A 12,777-nucleotide genomic window follows, 5' to 3' on the forward strand; every position below is an offset into this window, starting at 1 on the left:
GAACGTTGACAGGGTCATGTACACTCCCTGATGCAGAGAATCGACCCTTCGGAGGCTCGCAAACTGGCAAGAACGTGGCCAAGAGCTACCGGGCCACTAGTTCCAACAACAATCTGCCTCCGTGTCGCATCTGCGCAGACGCAGCATCTGGATTCCACTACGGTGTCAACTCGTGCGAAGCGTGCAAGAGGTTCTTCCGAAGGGCTTTGAAAAGGAAACGTCATTTCAAGTGTAAAGGTAACCTTATTTTGTTAAAGATATATTTCTTAAACTGTATCAGGCATTGGTTAGATCACAAGTAGAATATGGTAATATTGTGTGGCACCCATACCTCAAGAGGCAATATACAGCTATAGAAAGGGTACAAAGAAGAGCAACTAAGTTATTAAAAGAACGCAAATCTATGAGCTATCAACAGAGACTTATATACTTAAATCTACATTCATTTAAGAGTAGAAGGCTAAGAGGGGATTTAATAGAAACGTACAAAATGTTAAATTGCTATGATGAAGTCAATGTGAATAATGTTTTTAGAATGTCAGATTATGAGAGTACAAGAAATTCAATGTTGTTACATTGTTATATTCTTTAGCAGTTGCATGATTTCAAAGTGACAGTAAAAAAAAATATGTAACAGATATAGAAAAAAAAACAACCTTTTATCACTTTGACATGAACATACGCACTGGTGTGTGTGTGTATGTATTTGTATGTGTGCGCGATGCGTGTACATATATCATATTAATTCGCTTGTGTGCCTGCGTGTGTGTGTGTGTGCGTATGCGCGCGTGTGTGCTCGTGTCTGTCAGGAGGCAACAAGAACTGCGTGATCAAGGGAAAGAAGAACAGCCTGTGTGGCTACTGCCGCTACTCGCGCTGCCTGGCACTGGGCATGTCCAAGACGGCCATCAAGACGGGCCGCTACACGCAGGAGAAGCGAGCCCAGGACACCCGCGAGCTGGAGCGCCTCGTGACGGAGCACAGCGCCTGGCGCGTGGCGGAAGCGGAAATGACGCAGGTGGTGCGGGAACTGGTGCGCGCGCACTCTAAAGTGATCACCAACGCCCTGATGCCGGCGGAGACGATGCAGCGGAGGGCTCTGGCGAGGCAGGAAGAGTTCCAGCTGAAGAAGGAGATTTTCGGCTTCCAGGGCATCCTGTCCCCCGAGCAGTACGACGAGGTGTTCCAGGTGACGGGTCTGGACGTGGACGGACGGCAGAAGCACATGACCTTCGTGGCCAAGTGCATCGACGTCTTCGTGCACGGCTACGTCATGTTCGGCAAAGGGGTGCCCGGCTTCCAGGGTCTGTCCCACAGCGACCAGATCAGCCTGCTCAAGCTGGCGCGGGTGGAGGTGTGGTTCCTCGGGGCCTACCGGGGGTTCCTGGGGGACTGCGACATCTTCTACGCCCCCAACAACGACGTGAGGCACAGACAGGAGATGGAGAGGCTGGTCGGGAAGGAGTACACGGACCTGGCCTACAAGCTGGCCCGAAGACTGCAAGCGATGGAGCTGACGTTTGAGGAGGTGGTGGTGCTCAAGGCCGTGTGCCTGACCTTTACGGACCGGTGCGATATGGACGATGGAGCCAAGGTGGAGGAGATCCAGTGGAGGATGACGAGGTGCTTCCTTCACCTGCTGGGCAAGAACCACCCTGAGGATCCCGGGCTTTTCTACAGGGTGATGAACTGCTTGGTAGAGCTTCGCGTGCTGACGGAGCTGTCGAGGAAAGCGCTGGCCAACACGCACTTCAGCGACGCCATCCGGAACAACGCTGCGCTGTATGACTTGATCCTCGTCTGACTGATGACCAGGAAGAAATTCACTGTGGTTTCTGTTGTTGTTTTTTTAATGATGATGGAGTCTCCCGTCGGACCGACGGATGAGTAGGCAGGCAGGCTTATCTGTCGGTGTGTCTCCTCATATGGGAGAAGAGGCCGATTCTGGATGCACAGCACTTCCCACAGGTGTTGCAATAGAAAATGCCTGACCAGCATAGGTGACTTTTTTTTTTTTCTTCTTTTTTTTTTTAGTGAAGGAGCTGGGCAGTCCCTTCTCCACTCTCTCTCCTACCGACGCTCACAGTCCCACAGGTGCAGATACTGCCACGTGTAGGATGGCCTCGGCAGGTGCAGATTTTTTCTTCGGAGTTCCGTCTCCTAGGAGGACTTCCAGCCAAGGATAACAGCTCCCCCTGCCCTTTGGTCATCCTCTTCCGCCTTCACAGCCGTTGGGAAAGGTTTCCTCCTCCGCCTGGTCCGTCGTTGGGAGACTTCACATGCGGCAGGTAGTACTGGGTTACATGGTACCAGTAGCAAGGGCTATAACCCTGACCTGTCCTGTTTTTTTAATGCATCGACACTAAACAATCGGTGATTTGTACACTACATCTGGAAACATGCCTTTTGTGATTCTCGTCTGACGACCAGGAAATTCGTAGTGGTATTTGGTTGTGTTTTTGGTTTTGTTTTTTTAATGCATCACACTAAACAATCGGTGATTTATACACTACATCTGGAAACATGCCTTTTGTGATTCTCGTCTGACGACCAGGAAATTCGTAGTGGTTTTGGGTTGTGTTTTTGATGTGTTTTTTTTTTTTTTAATGCATCACACTAAACAATCGGTGATTTGTAGTATAAATCAGGAAGCATATATGGATTTTGTTATGCGACACACAATATTGTCGATAAAACGTGTAACTCCACTAATGGTGTTCGTGGAGATACATATATGTACAACATCCCCATATCCATTCTAGCTGCACTGCCCTGGGGGTTTTTTTCTGGTTTTTTGTTTGTTGTTGTTTTGTTTGTTTGGTTTTGTTTTGTTTTTTTGTTTGATTTTTTTTATTGGATGTGATGCTCTTCCTAAATATTTTTGTTTAAGTAATCGTTTGAACCGATTTCCGACCTTATCCGGTATATTGTGGTGTGGTGAATTAACTTGTGAATGTGGTACGAAGAAGTTTTATTCAAATATTTGTAGCGAACAGAGAGTGACTGTCATTAATAGATAGAATCCTGTGATTGTGCGCTAAAAGAGGGGCAAATCTTCGTAAACAATATCAGTGTGATTCTTCATAGAAAGGGACTTTTGCTGCCCCATCATCTGCACCGTTTCAGTGGTATTACCCCCCACGCCGCTCATTTAGATTCCCCCTTACACGGCAACACCCGGGTTCGTCCGTCGCAGTTCCAGCGTCGGCAGTCCACAGGGAACCATCGATGCTAGGTCGCCAGGAGGCCACACACCAGAGGAGACCCTGCACTGCAGCTGAGTCACTTGGGTTTTGTTCAGTGGTGCCTGTTCTGATTTAACGTACTCAGGAAACCACCTACTAAGCCCACTACTAACGACAATAATGGCTTGGGGAAAGTGACTATCTTTGTCAACAATGTCAGTGTAATTCTGCATGGAAAGGGACTATCTTTGTCAACAATGTCAGTGTCATTCTGCATGGAAAGGGACTATCTTTGTCAACAATGTCAGTGTCATTCTGCATGGAAAGGGACCATCTTTGTCAACAATGTCAGTGTGATTCTGCATGGACAGGGACTATCTTTGTGAACAATGTCAGTGTCATTCTGCATGGAAAGGGACTATCTTTGTCAACAATGTCAGTGTGATTCTGCATGGAAAGGGACTGTCTTTGTCAACAATGTCAGTGTCATTCTGCATGGAAAGGGACTATCTTTGTCAACAATGTCAGTGTGTTTCTGCATAGAAAGTGACTATCTTTGTCAACAATGTCGGTGTGTTTCTGCATAGAAAGTGACTATCTTTGTCAACAATGTCAGTGTGTTTCTGCATAGAAAGTGACTGTCTTTGTCAACAATGTCGGTGTGTTTCTGCATAGAAAGTGACTATCTTTGTCAACAGCGTGGGTGTGTTTCTGCATAGAAAGTGACTATCTTTGTCAACAGTGTGGGTGTGTTTCTGCATAGAAAGTGACTATCTTTGTCAACAGTGTGGGTGTGTTTCTGCATAGAAAGTGACTAGCTTTGTCAACAATGTCAGTGTGTTTCTGCATAGAAAGTGACTATCTTTGTCAGCAATGTCGGTGTGTTTCTGCATAGAAAGTGACTAGCTTTGTCAACAATGTCAGTGTGTTTCTGCATAGAAAGTGACCATTTTTGTCAACAGTGTGGGTGTGTTTCTGCATAGAAAGTGACTGTCTTTGTCAGCAATGTCAGTGTGTTTCTGCATAGAAAGTGACTATCTTTGTCAGCAATGTCAGTGTGTTTCTGCATAGAAAGTGACTATCTTTGTCAACAATGTCAGTGTGTTTCTGCATAGAAAGTGACTATCTTTGTCAACAATGTCAGTGCCATTCTGCATGGAAAGGGACTGTCTTTGTCAACAATGTCAGTGCCATTCTGCATAGAAAGTGACTATCTTTGTCAACAATGTCAGTGTGTTTCTGCATCGAAAGTGACTAGCTTTGTCAACAATGTCAGTGTGTTCCTGCATAGAAAGTGACCATTTTTGTCAACAGTGTGGGTGTGTTTCTGCATAGAAAGTGACTATCTTTGTCAACAATGTCGGTGTGTTTCTGCATAGAAAGTGACTATCTTTGTCAACAATGTCGGTGTGTTTATGCATAGAAAGTGACTATCTTTGTCAACAATGTCAGTGGTTTTCTGCATAGAAAGTGACTATCTTTGTCAACAATGTCAGTGTGTTTCTGCATAGAAAGTGACTAGCTTTGTCAACAGTGCCAGTGTGTTTCTGCATAGAAAGTTACTATCTTTGTCAACAATGTCAGTGTGTTTCTGCATAGAAAGTGACTAGCTTTGTCAACAATGTCAGTGTGTTTCTGCATAGAAAGTTACTATCTTTGTCAACAATGTCAGTGTGTTTCTGCATAGAAAGTGACTATCTTTGTCAACAATGTCAGTGTGTTTCTGCATAGAGAGTGACTATCTTTGTCAACAATGTCAGTGTGTTTCTGCATAGAAAGTGACTATCTTTGTCAACAATGTCGGTTTGTTTCTGCATCGACAGTGACTATCTTTGTCAACAATGTCAGTGTGTTTCTGCATAGAGAGTGACTATCTTTGTCAACAATGTCAGTGTGTTTCTGCATAGAAAGTGACTATCTTTGTCAACAATGTCGGTGTGTTTCTGCATAGAAAGTGACTATCTTTGTCAACAATGTCGGTGTGTTTCTGCATAGAAAGTGACTGTCTTTGTCAACAATCTCCGTATGTTTCTGCATCGAACGTGACTATCTTTGTCAACAATGTCAGTGTGTTTCTGCATAGAAAGTGACTATCTTTGTCAGCAATCTCGGTATGTTTCTGCATCGAAAGTGACTATCTTTGTCAACAATGTCAGTTTGTTTCTGCATCGAAAGTGACTGTCTTTGTCAACAATGTCAGTGTGTTTCTGCATCGAAAGTGACTAGCTTTGTCAACAATGTCAGTGTGTTCCTGCATAGAAAGTGACTATCTTTGTCAACAATCTCGGTATGTTTCTGCATCGAAAGTGACTATCTTTGTCAACAATGTCAGTGTGTTTCTGCATAGAAAGTGACTATCTTTGTCAACAATGTCAGTGTGTTTCTGCATAGAAAGTGACTAGCTTTGTCAACAATGTCAGTGTGTTTCTGCATAGAAAGTGACTAGCTTTGTCAACAATGTGGGTGTGTTTCTGCATAGAAAGTGACTATCTTTGTCAACAATGTCAGTGTGTTTCTGCATAGAGAGTGACTATCTTTGTCAACAATGTCAGTGTGTTTCTGCATAGAAAGTGACTATCTTTGTCAACAATGTCAGTGTGTTTCTGCATAGAAAGTGACTAGCTTTGTCAACAGTGCCAGTGTAATTCTGCCGAGTAACACTTTATTATGTTTGTGACAAAGTAAAAGTCTTCGTCATCAACAACAGTCGTGTTTGTGTGAGTGCACGGCTGTTAGGATTTCCATATTATGCGGATTTCCGTATTGTCATTTCAGTGATTTTTTTTTTCCTTTGGTTTTACTTTGTTTCGGTATTAAGGCACGTATTTCGGTTAAACGGCTCCTTGATACCGGCCAGAATATTTTGAACATTGGATTGATAAGTCACACCCAAACATGGGGGTGTGAGTATGCATGTTGTGTGTGTGAGAGAGAGAGAGAGAGAGAGGGAGGGGGAGAGAGAGAGAGAGATCTGTCAGCGGCGTGTTTTTCATGTGTGGTTTTATCTGTACAATAAATATTTGTTATTCACTGCATCAGTTGTAGAATGTTGTTTTTTCTGTTGTTTTGTTGTGTGTGTGTGTGTGTGTATGTGTCATCGTGTTGGTCATTCATGGTTTTAAACATGTCGTTTGTCTTGATGATACTGTAAATTTCTTTACAATATTTTCACATGAAAAAAAAAAAAATCAAGAATCAATTCTATTAGCATCTGCACCAAAAACCAGGAAGCAGGTCAACTGGTTTAGTCGGGAGGTTTAGGATTTTTGTCTCTGTGGGTGCGTGTGTGTGTGAAAATAGAAACTGAAAGTTAACATGAAAAGACTGGAAAGAATTAAATGAACCTTTTATATACAAAATTTGACGGGACAAACGTCTCAGTCTTTCTTTGAGATTGATTAATAACTGAAATGCGTCACTGACCAAAAAAAAAAAAAAAAAAAGAAAGATGGTGTCGATTGTGAATATTCTTTCTTGTCTCCTCCTCAGTGTTTCAATGTATCTTTGGATGAACATAATCCTTGCTCTACATTTTCTGTGGTCGTTTCCTTTAGAAGGACGAAGAGCGGAAATTTTGAAAACTAGAATTGTCAATTGTTGTTGTTATTGTATGAAAGAAATCTATGTTTAAATTGCTTTAGATCATTTGTTTCTCTACAGTTCAGGTTTGTTCTCCGCGATTAGCGTTGAAACACTGTCCCTTGATCTCATACAATATGTGTTTAAATTTCTTTAATTCATTCGTTTCTCTAGAATCCAAGTTTGTACGTGACGATTAGCATTGAAACACTCTCCCTTGATCTCATATATATTGTGCGACTCTTGCTGGCTTTATTTTGTTTTAATTCATGCCATTGGCACCAACACTCACGGTGCCGACACAAGATGATGGCATTCGACGTTCAGTATATTATATGACATGTATATACAGTATGAATACTATGATGTTACGTCGGGAAAAGAGACCAATCTGTTGGGAGATATGTTTTGTGTGCGTGTGTGCTTTTAAATTTCCATTTGTATTCCAGAAGTTCGTGTGTTTTATACGACTACCCTACATACACAAAACCAACACACACAAAAACGTACACATCAGAACACGTAAATTTGTCTCATATAGATTTGCATTTGTTCCTTTAAAAAAAAAATCTATGAACTTTCCTAATTTGATCAAGGTTGTTTACTCTTGTATCTATTTATATATTCATTTGTTGACTCACTTGTGTAAACAAAGTGAGTCTATGTTTTAACCCGGTGTTCGGTTGTCTGTGTGTGTGTGTGTGTGTGTCCGTGTGTCTGTGTGTCCGTGGTAAACTTTAACATTGACATTTTCTCTGCAAATACTTTGTCAGTTGACACCAAATTTGGCATAAAAAATAGGAAAAATTCAGCTCTTTCCAGTCATCTTGTTTAAAACAATACTGCACCTCTGGGATGGGCACAAAAATTTATTTTAAAAGAAGCCTAATTATATGCAAACTGCATTTACTGTTGTATTTATATTTTTTTGTATTCTCTAAACTTCGCACTTTGAGCTCTTATTCTGACACAACAACAAGAGGAGTCATTATTATCATTTTTTTGTTCAAACAGGAACTTCTTTTGCTAAGCATGGAATTTTTATTTATTTTGCAAACGTTTTGGTGCAGATAGTAAAAAAAAAGGGGGAAATTACTCAGTAATTAATGCTAGGGGACTTAATTCATCACAAGTGAGTCTTGAAGGCCTTGCCTCTCTTGTTTATCATAAATTGTTCACTGCGTTTTTGTGAAGTCGTGACATGTGAGTTGTTCACTTGCGCTCGTTTGCCTTCACTGGCGTGTCGTTCTCTCTGCTTACACAGTTTCAGTTTCAGTTTCAGTAGCACAGGGAGGCGTCACTGCTTTCGGACAAGTCCATATACGCTACACCACATCTGCCAAGCAGATGCCTGACCAGCAGCGTAACCCAACGCGCTTAGTCAGGCCTTGAGGAAAAAAAAGGTGAATAAATAATAGATAAATACATTTTATTAAAAAAGAACTACTACTAATAATAATAATAATATGTATAAGGCGCAAAAACTTGATGAAGTCAACAATAAGCGTACATAAATAAATAAAAAAAAATTAAATTTTAAATAAAAAAAGTTAATAATAATAATAACAATTATGATAATAATAATTGATAAATAAATAAGACAACAATGATGATAAATAAGCAAATAAATGTAAAACATGCAGACACACATTCACACACATATACTTACACGCACACACGCATACACACACACATTCACACACACATACACACGCACTCACATTGTGTCTGTGAGATGAGAACGTGATTGTGAATAAACAGTTGCTGTCGTTTTGTTTCTTCTGTGATTTTTTATTCTTGCCATCAACGTTATGCGGATTGTACTTCAAAGACTCTTTAAACAATCCCGCAGATACATCTGAGAGAATGCGTGTGTGTGTGCGTGTGTGTGTGTTCGGTGGAGGGTTGGGCCGTAGTATCTGTGAGACATCAAATTAGTGCACGTGTCTGTGTGTGCTTGTGCGTGTGCGAGCGCATGTGTAAATATTTGTGGGTATGCACGCGTATATGGGTGCATACAGATTCTCTGAATGTGGCTCATTTTCCCTCTTATTTCAAGCTTGTGCCTTCTATGTATCTTCCATTTTGTTCTTGTTGTTGTTTTTTTATGCAATTACTTATTTATTTTGCATATTTCATTTCGTTTTAGGTTAGTGTTTTATACATTCCTATGGAAGGCTCTTAACCCTTTCACTGCCAAGCTCGCATTTATGCAGCAGCTAGGTAGAGGACCCATGTCACTGAAGGGTGACCAGATCATGGGTCTGTTATCCTTGAACCTACTGCTCTTTGTGTTCGGTGGTAGGACAGGCCATATTTTCTACACATCGCAGGGGGAATCCCCAGCTATTATTAGACACCATATTTTCTGTGTTTGCAGCACAAGGGAATTTCGCACACTGAATTGACTGGCAGTGAAAGGGTTAAAGCCCGACAAGCGGTTTGTATTGTGTATAGATCAGGCTTTTTTTTTTCTTTCTTTCTTTCTTTTTTAAATATGTTGTAGTGTACCTTGGACCGTTCCACAACACTTCTATGCCTTCTTGAAAATGAAACTTATTTGTTATATATTGCTTATTTATTTCATTTCTTTATAGGTCCCCCCCATACCCCCCCCCCCCCCCCCCCCAACCCCGTGCGATGCTGGGGGGTCTTTCTGTACAAATAGCATCCCATTCTTCCGGGAATTCTGTACTGGAAATGTCCTCTTTTCTATGACTCTCTTTATTACTGCCTTTTTATTTCTTCCTTCACGGTTTTCTCCTTTTTCTGCCTTCCCAGTCCATTCCCCTTTCTTTTTTTCTAGCAAGCCTTAACACTTTTTTCTCCCTCTTCCGCAGTCTATGATGTACTATCTCTGTTGTTTTGCTCTGGTGACTAGGTAGTGGAATTGTAAATACTGAACACTGGGATGGGCATTAGATGTCTATTCTGCAGTACTATTTGGCCTTTTTAATTGATTTTCTTTGGGTTTCAAAGTTTTTTTAATTTATCTTTTTTGGGACGATTTTTTGTTGTTGTAATTTGGGGATGATAAATTAAACGGAATTTGCGGAGTCCTCAGCACGACCTAGTCTTTTTTTTTTTTTTTAAATTGTTCGTACTAATGAGATAGATGTTTAGGACAATGTGCCATGAACTGCGTTTTGTGGGTTTGTCTTGGTGTGTTTTTGTTTTTTGTTGGTTTTTTTGGGTTTTTTGTGTTTGTTTGTTTCGTTGTTGTGTTTGATGTGTGTGTGTGTGTGTGTGTGTGTGTGTGTGTAGATGGGACAGTTTTTGAGTTAACGCGGGGGAGCATTTGTATGGTTTGACAGTCCTGATATGGCCCCGTACGGTCGGCTGGACTCTAAGTATAAGCAACAGTAAACAAACATAGCTTTTTAGGTCAGTATTTTATACATACCTATGGGTTTGTTTGTTTTTTTAACTGGATTTTCGGCTTGTTGTATTCACACATTCTGTTTGGCACTCATGTTCGTTGTGTCAAGCAGCTGTGCTCTTCTGGGATTGGTGTGTGTGTGTGTGCGTGAATATATATATATATATGTGTGTGTGTGTGTGTGTGTTGTTGTTGTTGTTGTTGTTGTTGTTGTTGTTGTTGTTTGTTTGTTTGTTTGTTTGTTTGTTTGTTTTTGTGTGTGTGTGTTTGTTTTTGGTTGGTTTGGGTTTTTTTTGGGGGGGGATGGTGGGGGGAGGGGAGGGTGCTTTGGGTTTTTTGTTTGTTTGTTTGTTGGGTTGTTGTTGTTTTTTTGTTGTTTTTTTGGTTGTTTTTTTTGTGTGTGTGTGTGTTGTTTTTTGGGGTTTGTTTGTTTTTTGTTGTTGTTTTTTAGAAGCTCGAATACGCGACGACAAGAGAGCGAAGAGATGCATCCAGTCCCGTGACGACCGGTGTCATGACCTGGCATCAGTCAGTTATCCCCGTGGAAGAGCCAGGCGGTGATCCCAGCAGTGACGCCGATGATGGCAAAGATGGACAGGAAGATGACTATCAGCTCGTTGCGGGTAACTGTGCTGCTGCTCTTATAATCGTCGCCGCTCTTGGACGCGTCGCCTTCCTGGCCCATTCCTGTCAGCGTCGGCTCCCTGCCGTCCTCCTTCACCCAGGTGCTGTTGTCGCTGGGGTCGGGCCGTCGCCGGGTGCTGTTGATGGGCACATAACCCACCAGCTTCCCCCTGCCAGGATGGTCGACGTCGTCGCTGTCGCTGCCTCCAGTGAATCTTCTCCTCCCACCGGGCTGTGGTCCAAGAGGCTCTGCTGGCTGGTGGGCTGTGCAGTTGGGGCAGGTGTGTGGCTGGGTGCTGTTGCTGGGAGATACAGACCCCAGCTGTCTGCCCCTGACCGCAGTGTTAGTGGCGCGGTTGGCTTGCATGTGGGCAGGGCCGTTCGGGGATTCCCGAACATCCCCGACAGCAGCGCTGGTTCCTGGAGAGCTGTGTCCTGACCCGCCGTCTGATCGGTTTGTGGCCTGGGGTCTGGACCTGGCAGCGTCCATTCGTGAGGCCCTTGTGACGTTGCCCACCAGGGTCCGCCTCGGGACGCCGGGTCTGGCCCAGCTGGACCTCGAGGGCTGCCTCTGGCCTCCACCCCCATCATCCGAGCCCGGCGATATCTGTGGTGCTGAATCTGGATCAGAGTTAGAGTGAGTGTCGTTATCACCTTTCCACTATCGAAACCACACACACACACACACACACACACATTATGGCAAACCAAACCCGATTTTAAAAAAAATGTTTTAATCCCACCACCATCCCACTATCTAAAGCGTGCGCGCGCGCGCGCGCACACACACACACACACACACACACACACACACGAGTCGTACGAAGGCATCAAAGGACTCATTTGGCATATACACTCACACAACATATTAAACATGAAAGTGAAGTCTAAACCACAGAGGTCAAGCGAGTAAGGTTGCAACAGCCGAATGGTTAAAGTGTTGGACTTTCAACCTGTGGGTCCCGAGTTCGAATCTCGGTAACGACGCCAGGTCGGTAAAGGGTGGAGATTTTTACCATCTCCCAGGTCAACATATGTGCAGACCTGCTAGTGCATGAACCGCCCCTCCGTGTGTATACGCACGCAGAAGATCAAATACGCACGTTAAAGGTCCTGTAATCCATGTCAGCGTTCAGTGGGTTATGGAAACAGGAACATCTCCAGCATGAACCCCCCCCCCCCCCCCCGAAAACGGAACATGACGGGGTAAATAAACAAAACGGTCAAACACGTAAAATGTCTTTCTGAGTGTGTATGTGTACGTGCCTGAAATCAGATTGAATGACACAAGAAACGAATGATGAGCGCCCAATGCCCGCCGTCAGTCGGCTCTACCCTGGCAGGCAGGCTGTTGTGCAAATGACCCCGAGTTTGACAAGCGTTTAGAGTCTGGTCTCCGACCGTGGATAGGTGCTACATAAGTATCCATATCAAATCAAATCAAATCAAAGGCATAAAACCATCAAATCACCACTGTGAAAACAACATGTCTGGACTATTGGGTTCCCTTCATCACCTTTTATTTTTTTTTATATTATATACTCTCTCTCTCTCTCTCTCTCTCTCTCTCTCTCTCAAGGCCTGACTAAGCGCGTTGGGTCACGCTGCTGGTCAGGCATCTGCTTGGCAGATGTGGTGTAGCGTATATGGATTTGACCGAACGCAGTGACGCCTCTTTGAGCTACTGATACTGATACTGATGCTCTCACCTGACACAGACTTGACATTTCCTGGAGTTGTAAAGCCAGGCCTGGAGCATGGTGATGATGACGACGGTGATGATGACGATGACGATGATGAAAGTGAAGATCCCAGTCCTCGCTCTGAGACGTTCTTTGCACGGTCTGGGGTGGTGCCTCCACTTCCACCTCCTCCATACAATTCTGAACTTGAATTGGATTCGGACGACAGTGGGAAGCTTCCTTTGGAGTCGATTCCATTTCTTTTTACTCTTTTGGAGTCGTCTCCATTTCTTCTTCTTACTCTTTTAGAGTCGTTTCCATGTCTTCT

General features: G+C 43.2%; 1 protein-coding gene across 1 annotated transcript in view; it reads left to right on the forward strand.

The window, feature by feature from the left end:
- LOC143291514 (nuclear hormone receptor E75-like) overlaps positions 1-1,968 on the forward strand; it is a 2,069-nt gene extending 101 nt beyond the window's left edge. Inside the window, exons 1-2 of the mRNA XM_076601406.1 lie at positions 1-237; positions 810-1,968. The exon at positions 1-237 is cut by the window's left edge and continues 101 nt beyond it. Of these exons, the coding sequence (XP_076457521.1) occupies positions 1-237; positions 810-1,804 (1,232 nt within the window). The 3' untranslated portion in view covers positions 1,805-1,968. The remainder of the gene's footprint in view (positions 238-809) is intronic.
- Positions 1,969-12,777: the final 10,809 nt, after the last annotated feature.

The sequence above is a fragment of the Babylonia areolata genome, chromosome 17 (assembly GCF_041734735.1).
Source record: "Babylonia areolata isolate BAREFJ2019XMU chromosome 17, ASM4173473v1, whole genome shotgun sequence".
Taxonomy (NCBI): Eukaryota; Metazoa; Mollusca; class Gastropoda; order Neogastropoda; family Buccinidae; genus Babylonia; species Babylonia areolata.